Below are 19296 nucleotides of genomic sequence, written 5' to 3'. Positions count from 1 at the left end.
GTCCTAATCAAGGCAGTATTTAAACAATAATAATAAGGATCGTCACTGATCAATCAGAATTTATCATTTCTATGAGAATTTTATTGTTGCTATCGTTTTCACCTTCTCAAAGAATACTTTATAAACGTAATGTAAAAATGATCGAACACGTAATTTTTACGCAAGTATAATTATTTAGATTTATTGTCAACGATGAAAGGATTAGCGGCCGGTGAATTAAAGCTCACGATGAATGACAATAAGATCGTCGATTGCACAGTGCCGGGAGGTGCGCTCATTCCTCTTATGTCAAACATAATTTCCGTCCGCGCCAGGGCGAAACTAGTGTTGGTCGTCGAGAAGGATACTGTCTTTCAGAAATTGTTAGAGGATGGTTGTACCTCCGTCTTGAAATGTGTCCTTGTTACGGGAAAGGGCTATCCGGACGTGGCCACGAGAATGTTCGTCAAGTTTCTGTCCGAGAGACTGAAGCTTCCAGTTTATATAATTGTGGACGCGGATCCTTTCGGAGTGGAAATCATGTGTGTCTATCGGTAAACCAATAATCGAATAATTTATAAATGAGTGAAATAAAAAATACATAAATTACAACATAATTAACGAGTTCTACAGTCGAATATTTGAATTATTTATTAAATTGCGAATTTCTCTACAAAGACGTAAATGCATGAAACTTGATTTTTAAAGATTCCAGGGGGGAATAAAATATGTTTTTGTTTGCAACTAGTTTCGGCTCGACTGGCTTGTCCAGAGAGCGAGAGAGCTTGGTCTGTCCGAACGCTCGGTGGCTAGGAATACATCCGTCGGAACTTCTCGCACTGGGAGTGAATACTGTTCCATTAACGGCAATTGATTTATCGAGATTAACATCTCTCGAAGGAAAGCCTTATATGACTAATGCGATCCTCAAGGAACTCGAAGTTATGCGAAATGGAAAAGCTGAGATAGAGAACCTGTCCCCGTCCTCTAGAAAATTTCTGGTCGCCACTTACCTGACTTGCAAGATCAAAGGAGATGATTGTATTTAATCTTACGAAGTATATCCAATACTTAAAAAAAATTACATCTTCATTCATAAACTGTTATAATTATTACTAATACTATAATATCGTAAGTGACAAACTGTAAGATATGGAAATACCTCTGAGATATAAAACGAAGACCGTTTTACTGGACTTTTAATTTTTTATTATGAAGCTGAAATACGATCATAATTAAGATTTTGTTCCTTTTGTGAAATAAATACAGTGAATAAAATTATTGATTAGATTACCTCCTCGAATTCTGAAGATTGCTCTTCGGATAGTTTTATCAACTGTTCTTCACAATGATCGTCACTGTCTTCTAAATTAATCAACTCAGGAATTTTTCGGAATGATCCTAAATAAATGACGCTGCTGTCTGACGACTGTTTCGTCAGAGCCACTGATTGACTCGACGTAGTCCTTTCGTCGATGATCTGCAAACTCTTCGATCTCGTCTCGTAAAAATGATCGCTTAACCTGAACGCGACGAACTTGAATCAAAACTTTCCCTTTCCAATTAACAATAAGTAATAATTTACTGATAATTTGACTGGAACACGCGACGTTCCCGTTTGCTGTTTTGTCGAATTTTTAACAACCTCCGCGAATATTTTCTCGTTTGGAATCGTCGCAAAGACATCATTTTAATCTAAGTATTCTCAAAGTGCTGGAATTGTTATTTTATGCTTCTAATTAAAAATACTATGACGACGTCGATTGAAATATGCGAAGGAATTAATTTGGCACATGTTAAGGAGCCTGAAGTTACGTATTGATTGGGGAATAAAAACAGAAGTAGCTTCAGGTAATGTAACAGTTTATTGAAAACACTTTTTTCCGGCCACGGTCCGGGCCGAGTCTCGCTGATATTAAAAAACGCAGAGTCTTAGTAACATGATTATCTCGTGGGTGTTACGTAGAGTTACAACGATATCCACGAAATCGGCAACTCTACACGTTTTCCGTAACCATTTTCTAACAACAATTTTCAAAGATAATACACATATGTGACACATTACGGTCGCCTATTTTTAGGGGGCGAGATGTTGATGTATAATACTACCTGTGATACCTAAACGCAACGATAGAAAATCAAATCGCTCGATTAATTCGTCACAGCCGATTTCGTGGATGGTTCGGTCTCCAGGTCCGTGCGAATATCGTAAAAAACCGAGTGGAAACAACTCCGCGTGTCCTGATTTCCCACGAGAAACTACGTAATCGAGAACTCGTCTGCTCTCTCGAACGATAATAATTGATCTCGCTCGATGCTCCTAGCGAATATTTATCATATACATATAAAAAACAATTGTCCACAATTGCAGAGCACGATTCGAACTCAAGTTAGTCGCCGGCCAATGCCTCATCTCGACCATTCCGTTGATCATTCTACTTTCAGTTCGATTAATGATTAGTCAACAATTTCGTTTTTCTTTTTTTCTTGTTATCTTATCTACAATTAATAACCCCGACGCGCTGATCTCTATAGAACACTGGATAGTGAGCTCTAAGAAATTATATTTTGATGTTAGTAAAAACGTAAATTCATCGATACAGGGACATAGAATTTTTGATTGAAAATCTCAGTCGATAGAGGATGAAAAAAATCGCTTTTGATTCATCCCGATATCTTAATCTGTTCTCGACATGGCTTTTGAAGTCGCAGCGCGGTAGCGTTCAGTGTTACTGACACAGTGACCTAGTTTCGCAGTGTCTTAAAGTGTCTAGATCGGTTAGTAGAGATTAGGGTAGGTCCGGGAGTCAGCCAACGTGCGAGAAGGATAACAACAGCGGTACCGAAAAAATCATGCTAGCCTTCGCAGGACAATATCTCTAGAACGGGGAATTCGATCGAGATGAATCAAACGGCATTTTAAAGAGGAAGCTTTATCCCTTCGATCGCTTAAGGTTTCATTCGATTATCGTTACTTATTACAAATATAACGGGACTCGCGTCCGAACTTCTCGTCTCAAGAGTGATAACGTATACAATGATTAAACGGGGTGTATACATGTTAGGAGCAAGTATGTATTATTGAAATGCCTGTGCGTGTGAGGAAAATAAATGCTGCAGTACCGTGTCTGTATGCCACTGTTCACCAGTGTTCTATAGAGATCAGTGCCTCGATGAAGTTCAAAAATGCTTGGAACACCGTGTTTAACCTTATCATAATCAAATAATGAAACAATAATCGTCAATCTGAATATCACAGATTCATACCAAATAATTTTAAATAGCCTTAGCATTATTATCGATATCTTTTTTTTTTTGTTCTCGTTACATGATACAAATATCTTCCTGGCGATTCTTAATTTTACTCTTGTCGTCTCGAGGTCGTCGACGAACGATTTCGCGTAATCTCGACTGTGCGAACCGTTCGTCTACGTAAAAGCAAGTTCATAAGTGGATTCGTCCGAGTGTTCGCACGGGCCCGATGGCATTTAAATCTCGACCAATTACAATCTTAATATCCTGCGTGTGTGTCTTCTCTTCCTCTGTGTGACATATTAAGTTTTGTCTCTTTATCGTATAATATAATATATATTTTTTTCTTTTTTTGTTTAGTTTAATTTAATTCTCTTTAGCCTAGCGGCGATAGTACGTTACCAAAAGCTTATTAGATACCCTTATGCGCTTCTACCAAGGTTTCATTTATTTTATTTATTTTGCGATTCAATTGGTTTTTTATTCCATTATTTCACGTGATTCGCATGCTTGTAGTTTCTTTTTTTTTTATCGTCGTATTTGTATTATTTGTTTACTGTCTGCGTGCCTGCCGTCCGTGAGACCGATTACCTATATGCCTACGTTTAATGTCCGCCGCGCTTCTTCACTGCCATTTATATTTATTATAAGTTAATAATTGATTGCGTTTGCACATTCACGCTTTCACTCACTCTCGTTCTATTTCTCACATTCTCTCTCTCATTTTTTCCTTTCTGTCTTTCTTCTCATCTGTTCTTTCCAACCTGTACGACAAAGGTTTCCAACTATACTCATGATAAAAAAAAAAGAACTTACAACGTGATTTAACAATAATGCGTCTGACCTCGTCGCGCGACCAAGGAATTGCTAAATAATCTCACAAACGAATTTTTCTATTCCTATTGACAAACTTGTATATATTAAATTGTGCCGTCATAACTAATGTAATCGTTTATTCTTAATCGTTTTTTTTTTTTTACGTAAATTAAATGTCTGTGAAATGTCTGTATTCCTTAGTCGAACGACGTTGCACCTTTTGTACTCTCTACGATCGACATCAAGCACATAATTTCGATCTAAACGATTTTTTTATATCGCATCTACTACGTCTGTCCACGAGCGAACGAGGAACACCCCCGACAAGGTCTCCCTTTCGCTCCGAGGTTCCAAGCCACGCATTTGTCTGACATGGACGAACCACATCGATTATCACTCGTCTAAGAATTCGTTTAATTAATTATTTTATGTAATTTCTTCATTCTCTCCATTTTTCTCTATTTATTATCGTTTGATTAGTTGCACTAGCCTTGATTGTCGGCATTTAAGGGCTGCTGGGCAGGCAGCGTTTTATATGGCGACGTGCTGCGACTCTCTCCGTTTCGAGCGCGATAATTTCTTTTTTCTCTCGTCGTCAACCATGAAGCGTCTCATAGACTTGCGAGAAAGTATCTATAAATTCTCTGAACGCGTCCTATTTTGCGAATGATCCAACAGTTTAAACTTCGAATTGCAGTAACAAATTTTAAGGATGGTGAATCGTTGACGAGAATTCTCGCAAGTCCAGATTTTTCCTCCGACATGAACCACGTCTGAACATCGACTGTACCTCACTTCGACCGAGAAACAGTCTCGAAGATTGCTTTGAAACTCTTCTTGCGATCAATTAAGGAAAATTCGAAATGGAAAGTAGAGATCCGTTGCCCACGACGAGGTTCCCTCTGTCGAGTCAAAATGTACGCTGAGCTGGACCGTTCATTCTAAAGCCGTACAATATAACCTCGGAACACTCTTTACAGTAAAACTTAACAACGTAATAAGACAATGAACGGTGAACGAGAAACGGGGAACGCGGTCGAACCTCGTCGAGAGTACGTTATATACAAATATTGAAGGATCAAACGGGGAGATAGAGGGTGGGATAGATCAAGAAAAGACTATGGAAGTGTAACCTTCCCTCTCCGTGCTTTTCGAGTAACGTTGTGATACACTGACTAGGCGCGAAGCTGTACAAAATAAAAATTAGAGACTAGGCATTCGTTACCTGAAATGGTTAATCATTTCGCGTCGGTACCTCTGGACGAGCGTCGTCCCCTAAACGTGGCCAGTATTCCCGTTAGAGATCGGGAAGGCACCGGCGCGTGCAGCGTAGCTGAAGAGAAAAAAACATCGCGACCGCGAATTTGCTATTAAATTTTCGTTGAAGGCAAGGTACAGCTAGCAAGCTCTCAGTCAAGCTCGACTTTGAAAGCGGGAGACCGGTACTCGAATGCTCCGAGCGGTGGTGTGTCGATATAAAAAACGTGATATACGCGAGCTTGCAAGCTCGCGATAAGCTCGATACGCTCGATTTTTTCGCTCGGCACTCGATCGTCGAAAGTTTCGCTGTATAAAAAATTGGTGAGCAAGCTTGCAAGCATGCGAGAAACACGACGACACCGTCGATCTCGACTCTTCTCGCGTGGAGAACACGTGGATACGAGAAGCGCGTGGATCTCGAGCTCGCGGCGCCCGGAAATGGCTGAGAATAATATGGCGAGGGTTCTAGAACCTACGAGCTCGTCCGGGTGTGCTTGTCCAGAGAGCAAAATGAACTTGTACGCAGATTTTTCTTCGTAACAAAGAGGAACAACCGCAGGCTGATGCAGGCGGCTGATGTACAACGCTTCGTTTTAACGGTATTATACAAACGCTAGTTTCATCCCTCGAACCACCATTTGTCTTCTACGCATCGCTATTTATTTATTTCACTGGTGGAACGTGATCAGCTCCAATAAAGAGGGATCGGTAGAAATCTCTTTTAGTCGTTTCGTCGCTCGAACTCTCTTTTCTTCCGTTTCGAATCGTCCATCGCGAGGCTGTCAGGACCGTCGCGATCTTCCGTTGCGGTACGTCTATTCTTAGTCGAACTAGTCTATATTCTGAACAACCCGACGAGTCTTCGTGACGAGCATCCGTGTCCGGGATGTATCAGAAGTAGGCAGACTAAAGATAACGAGGGAGTGTTCAGCTTGAGGCACTAGGAGGTCACGTCCAGGGCGAGGCAACCGCTGAAGAAGTCCTCCATGGATTTATAAACGTGGTCCAACACGCCTGCTAACGCGTGGCCTTCGTTCGCGTAACTCTGTCGAATTTCATTATAATTTAACGACGAGTACTCGAGCCAATTAAAATCATTATAAGGATGCTCAGGAGAACCAAGCTGGTACGATTGTACAGATCAAAATAACATTCGTTCTGACGTGAACGAGACGCGTACCTGGTACCTGAAGATAGTACCCGCATGAGACAGAGATTGGGCGAAGGAGACGCCGTGCGTATAAGGCGCTGTTAGATCGGCTAGACCATGAATAAGGTAGAGGCTGTGACTGGGTACCAACCTCGCACGTTGAGTAAGGTCAGCCTCCACGTAACCCTTATAGTTTTCTGCCGGAGGACCGAGAATTCGCTCCGTAAACGCGGAATCTGTAAAAAAAGACAATCCATCCATAAGTATCTATGATTGAAAATCCAATTAACCGAGTGTACATTTGTATCATCGATTTGAAACGCATCTATGAATCGAGTCGTTAGGAAAATTGATATATGCAGTTATATTATGTTGTATAAATGATGAAGCTGTTTTTTTATTTTATTACGTATGGTACTGCCTCGAAAAGGTTTCATAATAGATACTTTTACCTCACGTTGCAGATAATACAAGAAAACATTCAAACGACTCACTATAATAGAGCCAATCCGCGATCGGGTTGACGGCGACGCCACACTTGAACACGTTCTCCTGGTTGCCCAAAACCATGGCGGTCACGTAGCCGCCGTAACCCCAGCCCCATACGCCCACCCTGGTGACGTCCAGATACTTCAAAGTCTTCAAAAGATACTTTAACACGGTCAACTGATCCTGAATCTCGACGCCGCCGATTCGCCTGAAGAGATCTCGTTTCCCTTGCCCCCTGGCACCGCGCACGTCTAATCTGATGTACACGACGTCGTTGTGGCTGGACATGTACGTGCCCCAATCGATACGAAATCGATCGTTTACCGCCTCGCTTCCTGGTCGACCATTCACTTCGACCAGAACGGGAAACGCCGCGTCCCTCAATTCCTCGCGCCACGACGGTGGTAACAGCAGTTGCACCTGAGCTTTCCAACCTTGGGGAAGAGGGACCTGAAGAAATTACGGATTAATTTTCGTGAACAACATTTGAGAAAGATGAAAGAAAATGAATTCACCTCGAAGCTTCTTCTGGTTGGAAGAGCCAGCTGCGAGAGTTTGTCCCCCCGTTGGATTCTCGTATCGTAGAGTACACGGATCATCTTGTGGGAAGTCAAATGTACGCCGGCCAAAGGGAGACCTGGACCTTCGCAGTAGAGGACGTAATATCCTTGAGTCTCGTTACTGGTTGCCGGACTCACGGAGGCGCCGAAGTGCGTACAATTAGTGTAGTAAAACCTGTGATCGTATATTGAAACGTGAACACTCTCACAGATGGCAATCATTCAGAATCAATAAATCCTTTGAATTGATAAGATTGGATGGCCTTAGAAGAATGCTTACCTACTGCTCCAGAGGACTTCGCCGAGATCACAAGTGACACATAATGGCTCTAAACGCCGAGGATCGTCAGCAGTTGGATCACGAACAACGTAGAGGTGCCTCTGACCCGGCCTCAGTTCTCTGGTGCCTAGATAATACACCAAATGGGCCTTGGTGTCCCACGCCAAGATTTCGGTCACCTGACATCAGATAAATCATGTTACCATCGTCGCGCTTAGACAGATGATCGTAACTTCGCGTCGTCTCACCTCGTAACGACCATGGGAAAGAACTGCTATCCTCTGTTGGGTCAAGGTCACGTGCTTAATGTGAGTGAAATGTTCTTTGTCGCCTTCCTGCACGGCAGCAAGAAGAAGGAAACTGTCACCGTCTGGTGCGAACACGGGATGAGGTTGTGCGTCCAGCCATTGACCCTCCGGCGCTCTCTCAGAGTGGGTCTCTTCACATTCCCACTTTGGTGAACGACAGGCAGATATTAACGAGAGATTCTGCGACCTAGTCATCCAGACGACGGCCACCTGTTTGGAGTCGTTGCCCACCCAACCAGCGGATATCAGGTAATAGTCTCTATAAAAATATAGAACTTAAATTATATCTTTTTCTTCTTGAAATAAATCGTTGATACAATTCGAAACCGGTAGATTTTAGATCAACTACCTCTAGTATCATTTGTCCAAAATTTAATTGAGGACTTACTGTCCATCCAAAGCAGATGGTGGTTTTAACTTCGTCCTGTGCAACGACGTCGAATTGGTAGTCCCATTCCCGTTGGTCGAGTTGGTCACGTTGACGAGTTCCATGACCCACAGATCGACCTCCGGATTGAACGATCCTGGAGTGGGATACCTGACAGATTTCGTCGGCGGAAAAGATCCTTTTCTGGGTGTGAATAAGGAGCTGGAACTGGCTCCATCCTGACCCGTTTGCGAACCGAACCAAGGGAATTCCAGGGCAGTGACCTTGGTGTCGTTGAATGAAGCGTAGAGAAGATGCGTGCCGTCCGGACTAGGCCAGGCCGCTTCCGGCCGCGGGAGAACCTCCTCCTGGTACAACCAATCGGGCACTCCGTTGTAAATCACTCCAGGAACTCCGGTGTCGGTGATCCTCGAATCCTTCAGCGCTGACGGTCCCATTCGTACGTAGATATCGTTCTCCGAGATCATCAGGAGGCCGGATGTGTTCCCCAACCAGGCGGCGTGTTGCAGCCGTGTTTGCTGCATCCTCCGCGACGTGTGCAGTCGAAGGGGCGTGTGGTGACTGAAGACGACGAACGGTGAGTGATAAAAAAATGATTTCATAATTTAAAAGGATCTCCTCGTTTTAACTTATCGAGGATTGATTCAGAACTTTTTTCTTGTTAATTCTCATTTGCAAAATGTTCCAACTTTTATGTAATTGAAATGTTTTAAGATATTTAATTTTTCATTACTCGTTCATAAAAATATTTGAAAACGACGAAGAATAAATCTAAGTTGTCGAATTTTTCTTTAAAACTATGAGACAACTTTTTGATGTTATATGCATATTCACGAAGTAAGACTGTGTACTTACTCGTTGGTGACGTCGTAGACTGTATAGTAAGCGGTGAAAGTGTTTCTGAACACCTGAAATCGCGACAAGACCTCATTAATCGATATAAATCAAATACCTGTAAGTTGCGAAACGATAACGAGGTAACCATTTTCTTCAAATTGAAAGCACGCTTCAAGAATTCATTGAACATTTACATAATTTAAAACATGATTTACGTATCTATAAAAAGTGTACAGCGAGGTAATTCAAGTTCATTAGCAAATCCTGTTATTCAAATTGAGCGACGCGATAAAATAAGAATGGTTTTAAGAACGCGTTTCAATAAGAAAACGTTTTCGCCGAAAACATAAATCGTCTTTATCATAGCTATTCTCCGCTTCCGCCGGTTAATGCAATCAGTAAAGGGGGTCTTAATGAGACGAAAGGAGGAGTCCTTTGAAAATTTTAGCTACCACGGTGTTCTCATTACTCACCGGCTTGACATTGTGTTTAAACAACACGTAACGTAGGTCTGAACTGCACTGATAGCCTTGGACGTTCAGTTGTCTCTGGAAATGGAACAGAAGATTTTAAGTTATAAGAGTGTGATTGTTCCACAAAATTATGTTTTTATATATCCATATCAAGGATGGCCATAAAATCGTTATACTTCTCGTAGAAATTAGTTTACTCCAATAATTCGATAGAATGAGGTGACATTATTTGAATTTGAGCATTTCTTAGGCGACGCCTTTTCTATCTAACATATTTCGAGATTCGACATCGTTTCAACGAAGAAACGTTGCATGAATAAAATACAAGAATCAGATCAGTCGATATTCGTTTCTGAATAGAAGCGAAGCGGGCGTGGCGTGTTCCGTTCGTTCGGGCACGTAGAGTAATAGGAATTTCTGGACTGGGTCCCCTTTGGATAATTTAGAAACCTTTCAAGGTTCTTCGTCCACTCGAATATCGTGCCTCATAAATGACACTTTATCGAAAGCAGTTTTTTATTCGGAAGTAATGACGCAACGCGTGAATAAAGTAAGTGCTTAACGATCCCGCCCACGCATGAGCTACCACTCGAGCGGCGTCGTTCAATCCTATTAACATGCTAGAGGCTTCTCTATCAACGAGCAGAAGAGGCATCTCCGTTGAGCTTTTTGATGAGCGTTTGATCATTTTCATTTCTAGTTTCTAGCGTTCCGTGGAATGAACGTAAAAGTGATCGTCGTTACTGTCGGGGTGTGCTCATTAACCGCGATCCTCTGACCACTATTGCGCTCTCAATCGTATTTCATATTCCTCATCGGATTCAAGAGGAGAAGGATCCTTCGTTAACGACCGCAAATTGACTAGACCACTCTTCAAAGCCACTCTCTCTCTCTTCCACCAGAATTATATCTTATTTACTAAATGGCACGCGCAGCGCGCATCGAAACGAATCGCGATTCTGTTTCTCTGCGCTTTTATTCACCTTTTTATTCTCCCTTGGCTCCTAAACTCGCCTCGCGGCGTCGTTTCCGTTGGGCGGAAAACGCAAACGACTGGCGAGCGGCTGACCCCCTTTCCTTGAAATATACCGAGGCGAATACCTCGATCTTGGTCTTTTGTTAGATATACACAGGACCATTCTCTGTGTTTTATGGCGCGCCGCTGGCTAAACTCGTCTCCTCGATAGATAAGCTCACGTTTGATACATGACTGCCTTCACTTTTTATTGCCATACTTTCTCGCTCTGACTCGGAACGAAGAATACTCCTGGTTCCAGGTTTTAATCGTTCCCCGAATTTTTGCGAGTTCATAACGATACGTACAAATGGTCGAAATGCAGTCATGAGCTGTACAGGGTATTTCGGTTTTCTACACCGTATCTCAAAAACGAGAAATTCCCGCGGGATTGTTTGCCAGCGAGATATGAAGAATGCGCGGTCGAAATGTAATATTCAAGACGAACGACGAAAAACACCGGCGCGAACGGTACAACAGTCCGATGGATACATGCATTTCGAGATGCTACCATGGTTTCAAAATGTATTTCTACTGTTTCTCGACGGGTCATCGTATTAGCGTATCCTCCCTGTATGTTTTACATCATTTTACTCTATTCTTATCAACAATTTTCATTCACTTCGTTAATAAATTTCACCTTGCTTCTCATCAGATTGCAGCCGTTATATTGTAAAAGTTATCTACTCGATCTTCTTATCAGGAATATATTTTTTAAGATTATATTTGATGGTGAAGATGTTGAATGATTAATTTTCTATTGGCAAACGATACGTACGAGCGTGTGATTAGAAACCAGAAGGGACACGGAATTGTTCCTGGTGTCCAGCAGAGTTAGGGAGCCATCGTCTGCCTGGTAGACAAACTTGTCGTGGGTAACCCAGGTCGGTGTTAATCTGTGCGGCGTCAAATCATCATGAAGGCACTCGTCTAACGTGAGCCGCCTGCCGCTCCAATATAACAGCTCGTCGACATATCTAAAAGAAATTCACGATCGTCTTTGAGACACGTTTTATTAAATGTTTAAAATAACTTTAGAAAGTTCGTTCAACAGCGTATCGGTTAAGCCTGTAACCTTCGGTCTTAATTATTCTATAATAATGTCGGCTTATGTGGCACGTAGAAAGTTTCTTACGCGAAATTTTTTATTAATTTCCAAGCTTTCAAGTTATTAAGTTTTTTCACAAAGTTGGATGGCAATGCTTTTATAATTTAAAAAAGTAAACTTCCGTGTTTATGTACAACGCGAGATGGTGCCGGGTAGTGAAAAAAATAACGAGGTAGAGGTAGAGGGTAACGTTGTAGAAAGCGATGGGATGTATACTCATTCCGTGGTAGGTTTAAGGGCGATAAAACGGGGATTTTCTGACGGAGCCCAGGCTGGACGCTGGATTCCCCACAAAAAGTGAACATGTAAAAGTGAAAGTCAACCAAACTAGAGCTGTTCCTCCCCCTCTCTGTTTTTCTCTTTAAATAAACTCGACGAACTTAATTTGAGGTTCGAGCTTGATTAGCTTTCTCTCTCTTGGTTCATGAAAGAGCTTGTTATAAAAGTAATTATAAAATCCCAATTAGACTCTCCTTGTCGACAATGAAAAATATGGCATCTATGTACGTCAGTGGAGTTGCAGACGTGGAAATCAAATTTTGTAATATAGACAAAAAGCGGTTTAACATGGAAGTAACTTAATATTAAAATCCTTTTGATATTTATTTCGAGTACACTCGTCGGAGTTTAAAGTTACTAAGCACACAAGTGCACGTTTTCTGAAATATTTAAAGGGCTAAAGCAAAAAACGTCTCGTGAAAAATATTATACGGTTTTTCGTGGATAAATCCGGTTAGTCACCGTTCTACCGGGATCGATATTGGGAAGGATAAGGAGGGGTAAGAGACGGAGGGGATTAATTTCGCGGATCCACGCCGGATAGAGCATTTCCGACTGTTTAACCGCGCCCTCATCCAGTGGAAACTATCAGGTCGAGAGAGTCGATCGCGGAGCCGATAATAGGGGTCGTGGGACGAAGGGTGAAAGGGGGAGTGGAACACTCACCCGAGGAGGTAAATGGCCGTGACGATCCCGGCGATAACGAAGCCGATGACCAGCAGCGAGAAGATTATGCTCCGCCAGTTGTGACCGCCCTCCCCGTACGTTAGATCCTGTGAACAAACCAGAGATCCTCCTCGTCAGCGATCGATCGATTCCGCCGTCACAGATATCTAATTGAATGCACAAGCTTGCATGCACCCCCGCGAAAACCCCGTCGGTCAGGGGAATGGGGCAGGGAACGTTTACGAATCGACGATCAACACGTTCATGCTATTAATTGGTCTGTTGGTTGGCCGACCGCGATCGAATAGTTTTCATAGTGTCCAGACAGGTTGACTTGTAAAGTGACTTTTCTCTGGGGGTAAGTTCTGGGCCGTGTAAAGGTCTGTGAGTTCGGGTAGTAGTGCTACTGATTTCAAGTTCGTGCACTGAATACTCTTTGCACTTTGGAGTTCCTAAACTAGAGTCTCCATCAAGTTTGTCGAGTATAATCGTTCGTAAGTGTTGGAAAAAATATTATACATTAAAATTAGCGTGTAGAAGGAGTTCGTATAGTGTAACGATCGTGAAGGCTACAGATCTATCTACGTTTAATCGGAAGTCTAACTATTTTACATTCTTTATGATTCAGTGAATTATTCCCTTATCCTTAAATTTTGTTTTCGGAGTTCTGTTGCAATGCTGATCGGGGGAAAGCTTCGCATCTTCGGATTGTAATTTATATCGGAGTCAGGTATTAAAAATATTGAAATGGGATTCGATTCTGGTGTACATATTGCATATTCGGCTTATGCTCGCAACTCTGTTTGCTCGGCTTAAACCGGATAACACGTACCAGGCGCGTGTAATACGCAGCTACGATCGGGTTTTCTGGACCTGTTTGAATCGCCACGCGGTGCTGGTCGGTTCGCGGCCACGCACACGCGTGCGATTCGGGTTGTGGCGTATCGATTTTCGACGCGTGAACGCGGCTAATCCGACCGCTGTTTGTTCATCGGCCTCTATGGCCAACGATCATCGTGTTCAGGCCAGTCCAGATTTCTTGACTCGCGAAACGTTCGATCGATGTTTTGCTTCGTACCGGATATTGTACTCATTGTGTCGGCGTTCAATCGTCGCTCATTGTTTGATCATGGTCGGCACAGTATTTGAAATTGCGAATCTCGAATCCTCCACTGATGCAACAATCGATTTTTTAATAATGTTTGTTTCAATTACCCCATGGTATAATTGTTTGACTATGCAATTTTTTTAATCCCGATCCTATTGATGAATCGGATGAATAATATCATTTTATTACGGATTTTATTAGCATCAGAGCACAATGATGATTTTCGAACAAATTGGTTATCGATGAACCATCTCATACATTCTGTATTCTGCATACGTTTTCAAACGAGTACGTACGTCTCTGATCCTCTCGTTTCTTTGCTCTTTCCTCCGTTTTCCAATCGACTTGAGTCCAATTCTTTCTCGTCTCTATAATGTGTCTTTCGATCGTCAGAGGAAGTGAGAGCAGATCGATTCATCGATCGTTTGAATTCCAAGCATGCGATCGCGCACGTGCGCCCAATGCAATGTTTTCGGTACTATACGGGAATATGCAGAAGCCGCATCGCGGTACAACGTGACCGTCGAACGTTTGTTTGCTGATGCACATGGCACACGTCCACCCCTATTCCCATCGGGTTCTCTCTACATATACCGTCCGTTTCAATTGTTCCTTCTCGTCTAATAAAAAGATTTCGGTCACAAAACAGGCTTAAACCGGATAACACGTACCAGGCGCGTGTAATACGCAGCTACGATCGGGTTTTCTGGACCTGTTTGAATCGCCACGCGGTGCTGGTCGGTTCGCGGCCACGCACACGCGTGCGATTCGGGTTGTGGCGTATCGATTTTCGACGCGTGAACGCGGCTAATCCGACCGCTGTTTGTTCATCGGCCTCTATGGCCAACGATCATCGTGTTCAGGCCAGTCCAGATTTCTTGACTCGCGAAACGTTCGATCGATGTTTTGCTTCGTACCGGATATTGTACTCATTGTGTCGGCGTTCAATCGTCGCTCATTGTTTGATCATGGTCGGCACAGTATTTGAAATTGCGAATCTCGAATCCTCCACTGATGCAACAATCGATTTTTTAATAATGTTTGTTTCAATTACCCCATGGTATAATTGTTTGACTATGCAATTTTTTTAATCCCGATCCTATTGATGAATCGGATGAATAATATCATTTTATTACGGATTTTATTAGCATCAGAGCACAATGATGATTTTCGAACAAATTGGTTATCGATGAACCATCTCATACATTCTGTATTCTGCATACGTTTTCAAACGAGTACGTACGTCTCTGATCCTCTCGTTTCTTTGCTCTTTCCTCCGTTTTCCAATCGACTTGAGTCCAATTCTTTCTCGTCTCTATAATGTGTCTTTCGATCGTCAGAGGAAGTGAGAGCAGATCGATTCATCGATCGTTTGAATTCCAAGCATGCGATCGCGCACGTGCGCCCAATGCAATGTTTTCGGTACTATACGGGAATATGCAGAAGCCGCATCGCGGTACAACGTGACCGTCGAACGTTTGTTTGCTGATGCACATGGCACACGTCCACCCCTATTCCCATCGGGTTCTCTCTACATATACCGTCCGTTTCAATTGTTCCTTCTCGTCTAATAAAAAGATTTCGGTCACAAAACTGGCATAGTCAAATTATTATTCAATGGCGTGATAATTATTTTTATACGTAATACGGTTATTAGTATACGTAAAAAGATTGAGTATGCACATGAAACAAAACATAATAGATACGCTAAAATCATTTTCTAGAATGCTTGCAAATATAATGTTTTACATATTTGCTTGCAATTTTCCCATCGGTATTTACGGTTCGAGCCTTGGTTGAATATTTGACGAGGACAGAGTCGAAGGGCTGTCGGTGAATTTAATGGCACTTTGAAACGATTTTGGAGGTCCGTATGTAACATACACGATCCGGGGAATGAATTTTATTCACGAATTCGGTATATAATTCGGGAACTGGGATCTGTTTGCAGTTATGACGAGGGAAATTGAATACTGGTAGCATAGGTTCCTCGACCGTGTTCCACTTTCCGTTGAATGAACGGCTACGTTTGAGGATTCATATTGCACTCGAACTATCAAGGAATAGTTCTCCTATCTATTTTACTATTTGCATATATCAAGATATTTTAATAACAGGAAAAATTCTGTATGCCTATACCTGACCTGTTTCAAATGGAAAGCTTAACTGGCAGAACATGGCTACAGTACATTAAAATTCGTATAATAATTTTAGAGTTTCTATAATCATAGAAAATTGTCTTTAAGAATACAATTTTATTTACTGATTAATATTTACAAGTTCTATCTCAACGTCCAGCAGAATTTAACATACGTCTCATCCATTTGTTTCCATCCATTCATTACTGACATTATTCGTTAATTCGTTTTTTGCCCAATTCAAGTAAAGAAAGCGACAGATTAACTCTTATCTGAAACGTTTTTTCGTCGAATCACCGGAAATGTTCAAGAAGCCGTGGTAAATGTTGTACGTGACAGCCTGTATACCATGTCTCAGGAGGCTAACCAGTTCCTGTAATAGCGACACTAGTTTACTTCATTACGGATGCATTCCGGGTGAGTTTCCGGCCAGAATAGGCGAGACCACGCGCGAAAACGTGTTCAGAACTTGTCGGCAAACACGGGCAACAGCGGTGCGCGTCGCCACCACGCGGAATAGTAAAATAGGGATGCTGCAACGCCACCATGAACGGCATTAACATGATACGGGGGCGTGGTGGATGCGCGCGGAGAGAATATAATATTCCCTGTTGACGGCGGTGGTGGTGGTGGTGGTGTTGCGATCGCGGGAAAAAGAAATCCGAGAGGGTTGCTACGCGACTGTATCGTCTCCGTATTTCCCGAGGAGTTCCCGTCTCGACGTTTCTCTTCGTGTTTTCCGTGTAGACGCATTCGCGCTTAGAAGAACCGAGGCACTCAGTCTGTTTCTGTTCGCGTAACGGTTGGTTAGGCAAGATAATTTTCCAGCAGATCCTGAACAACGTGAAAAACCGAGCGTGTAATTAAATTCACGTTGCAACAAATATAGCGCGCGTAAGAGCATATTGGTTTGACCTGAATTTATGAATATGCGATAGTAGCTTTTATTGGTACTGTAGTTACGAGACGCAAGAGTTTACGCTTGTAATAAAAAATTACGGTACGCGCGGGACGGTATGTATTAATGATGAGGATAGGTAAATCTTCGCTATCCTGAATTATTAATTCTTTTACAACTGGCCATACTTCACGTTTTCGTTCTCGTTCTGTATCGATTCTCGATAGACGTCGACTGGCGCATAGTCTTCCAAGGGATTTAACGTTTTCTATGTATATCAAGTACCGGGATTCTCTCCAGCTTCTGGTTTGTATTCCGATTACAATGCGCGGATAGAGCAGGATAGATCCTGCGGTAGAGGGTAGAAATTGGAAAGACCACGACGAGGCATCGTAATCGCATAGTATTTGCCAGGCTCGAATCATTCTGAACGTATTTGTATTGTTCAGTGACNGGGCAACAGCGGTGCGCGTCGCCACCACGCGGAATAGTAAAATAGGGATGCTGCAACGCCACCATGAACGGCATTAACATGATACGGGGGCGTGGTGGATGCGCGCGGAGAGAATATAATATTCCCTGTTGACGGCGGTGGTGGTGGTGGTGGTGGTGTTGCGATCGCGGGAAAAAGAAATCCGAGAGGGTTGCTACGCGACTGTATCGTCTCCGTATTTCCCGAGGAGTTCCCGTCTCGACGTCTCTCTTCGTGTTTTCCGTGTATACGCATTCGCGCTTAGAAGAACCGAGGCACTCAGTCTGTTTCTGTTCGCGTAACGGTTGGTTAGGCAAGATAATTTTCCAGCAGATCCTGAACAACGTGAAAAACCGAGCGTGTAATTAAATTCACGTTGCAACAAATATAGCGCGCGTAAGAGCATATTGGTTTGACCTGAATTTATGAATATGCGATAGTAGCTTTTATTGGTACTGTAGTTACGAGACGCAAGAGTTTACGCTTGTAATAAAAAATTACGGTACGCGCGGGACGGTATGTATTAATGATGAGGATAGGTAAATCTTCGCTATCCTGAATTATTAATTCTTTTACAACTGGCCATACTTCACGTTTTCGTTCTCGTTCTGTATCGATTCTCGATAGACGTCGACTGGCGCATAGTCTTCCAAGGGATTTAACGTTTTCTATGTATATCAAGTACCGGGATTCTCTCCAGCTTCTGGTTTGTATTCCGATTACAATGCGCGGATAGAGCAGGATAGATCCTGCGGTAGAGGGTAGAAATTGGAAAGACCACGACGAGGCATCGTAATCGCATAGTATTTGCCAGGCTCGAATCATTCTGAACGTATTTGTATTGTTCAGTGACAGTCAAAAAGTGAACGAGCACTGCGCCGCGTGCCGATTGACGTATCGTTCGAACCAGAATTAATCGACCGTGGAGATAATGGTTGCGACGGTCGAAACATTTCGGTAGGCACGGGTCTCCGATAATGAAACAGACCGAATAATTTTGCTGCAATTACAGGCCTCGTTCCCGTTCCTTCGATAACGAATGAAACCCCGTCGCTTCGATCCGTTATCTTTAATGAACATTTTTGGGGAGGAAACGGCGGAACGCGACGCGATATCCGCTGCGTCGAACGATCGTTCACAATCACGTTATTTTCATAGAACGGCTAGACGAACGGTTCCCGTTTGAATAAACGAAAACACCGGTTTCTATTTCACGCATGCAATTCAAATAAATTTAATAGTATCGATGAACGGTTGAATTGTTCAAAATTAAAGCAGAGCTCGCGTAACGGTGTTACATATTTATCTTCGTTAAAATGTAAGAAACTGTTAGCTGTCCGTTGTCAATTCGATGTTCACAGTTCTGGGAACGGTCTCTAGAGATTTCGTAACGAATCTCACACCTCGCCGGCTCCTTTGCGTCACAAGCTGACGCATCTCTATACTTCGATCAGAGTCTATCCTTGTAACAAATCCACTTTACCAACAACGTTGCATTGAAATAGAGAAGACCGCAAATATTCTTCAAACGTGTTCCAGTTCACGTTTCGTTAAAGCCTCCACTGAAATTTTCCAGTTTCAATGCGCCGTTTAAAAGACGATCATAACTATCAAATGTTCTCTCTGCGGATCGTCGAATCGGGTTCTCTCGTTCAGCTGGGAATTTTGCAAAATTCAAGTGAACACACCGTTCACCTGTGCCCCCAGGTTTCAGTAAATAATGGTAGACGGTAATGTCGCCCGATGCCGCGCGCCGTGCCATGAGGAAAAAGGAGGAGAGGCGAACGAGAACGGGACACCCGTTATTCACGCCTTCTACG

The 19296-nt window shown here is 42.7% G+C and overlaps 3 protein-coding genes across 8 annotated transcripts in view; 1 reads left to right on the top strand and 2 right to left on the bottom strand.

Annotated features, from left to right (window-relative positions):
• Window positions 1-1028, top strand: part of mei-W68 (meiotic W68) — a 2393-nt gene extending 1365 nt beyond the window's left edge. The window contains exon 4 of the mRNA XM_018022888.1: window positions 728-1028. Coding sequence (XP_017878377.1) covers window positions 728-1028 — 301 coding nt within the window. The remainder of the gene's footprint in view (window positions 1-727) is intronic.
• Window positions 1029-1167: 139 nt separating this feature from the next.
• Window positions 1168-1665, bottom strand: LOC113464198 (uncharacterized). The gene is made up of 3 exons (XM_026812746.1): window positions 1565-1665; window positions 1274-1502; window positions 1168-1197 (listed from the first exon to the last, which is right to left on the bottom strand). Exons 1-3 carry the CDS (start codon window positions 1663-1665, stop codon window positions 1168-1170), a joined length of 360 nt encoding a protein of 119 aa, XP_026668547.1.
• A 160-nt stretch (window positions 1666-1825) lies between these two features.
• LOC108624071 (inactive dipeptidyl peptidase 10) overlaps window positions 1826-19296 on the bottom strand; it is a 95324-nt gene continuing 77853 nt past the window's right edge. For 4 of the 6 annotated variants that reach the window (XM_018023062.2, XM_018023063.2, XM_018023065.2 and 1 more), the window contains 11 exons: window positions 12861-12967; window positions 11586-11784; window positions 9793-9867; window positions 9338-9390; window positions 8483-9043; window positions 8035-8353; window positions 7787-7965; window positions 7462-7681; window positions 6952-7396; window positions 6488-6693; window positions 1826-6352 (listed from right to left, as the gene is read on the bottom strand). In XM_018023062.2, the coding sequence (XP_017878551.1) occupies window positions 6248-6352; window positions 6488-6693; window positions 6952-7396; window positions 7462-7681; window positions 7787-7965; window positions 8035-8353; window positions 8483-9043; window positions 9338-9390; window positions 9793-9867; window positions 11586-11784; window positions 12861-12967 (2469 nt within the window). In that variant the 3' untranslated portion in view covers window positions 1826-6247. Of the gene's footprint in view, window positions 6353-6487; window positions 6694-6951; window positions 7397-7461; window positions 7682-7786; window positions 7966-8034; window positions 8354-8482; window positions 9044-9337; window positions 9391-9792; window positions 9868-11585; window positions 11785-12860; window positions 12970-19296 lie in introns of all 6 variants that reach the window. The other 2 variants (XM_018023068.2, XM_018023064.2) reach the window with 2 other exon arrangements.

This window comes from Ceratina calcarata, unplaced genomic scaffold (assembly GCF_001652005.2).
Source record: "Ceratina calcarata isolate Rehan_Ccalc_2016 unplaced genomic scaffold, ASM165200v1 scaffold297.2, whole genome shotgun sequence".
NCBI lineage: Eukaryota > Metazoa > Arthropoda > Insecta > Hymenoptera > Apidae > Ceratina > Ceratina calcarata.
The sequence above is the reverse complement of the archived record's forward strand: the minus strand, read 5'-3'. Positions and strand labels throughout refer to the sequence as shown.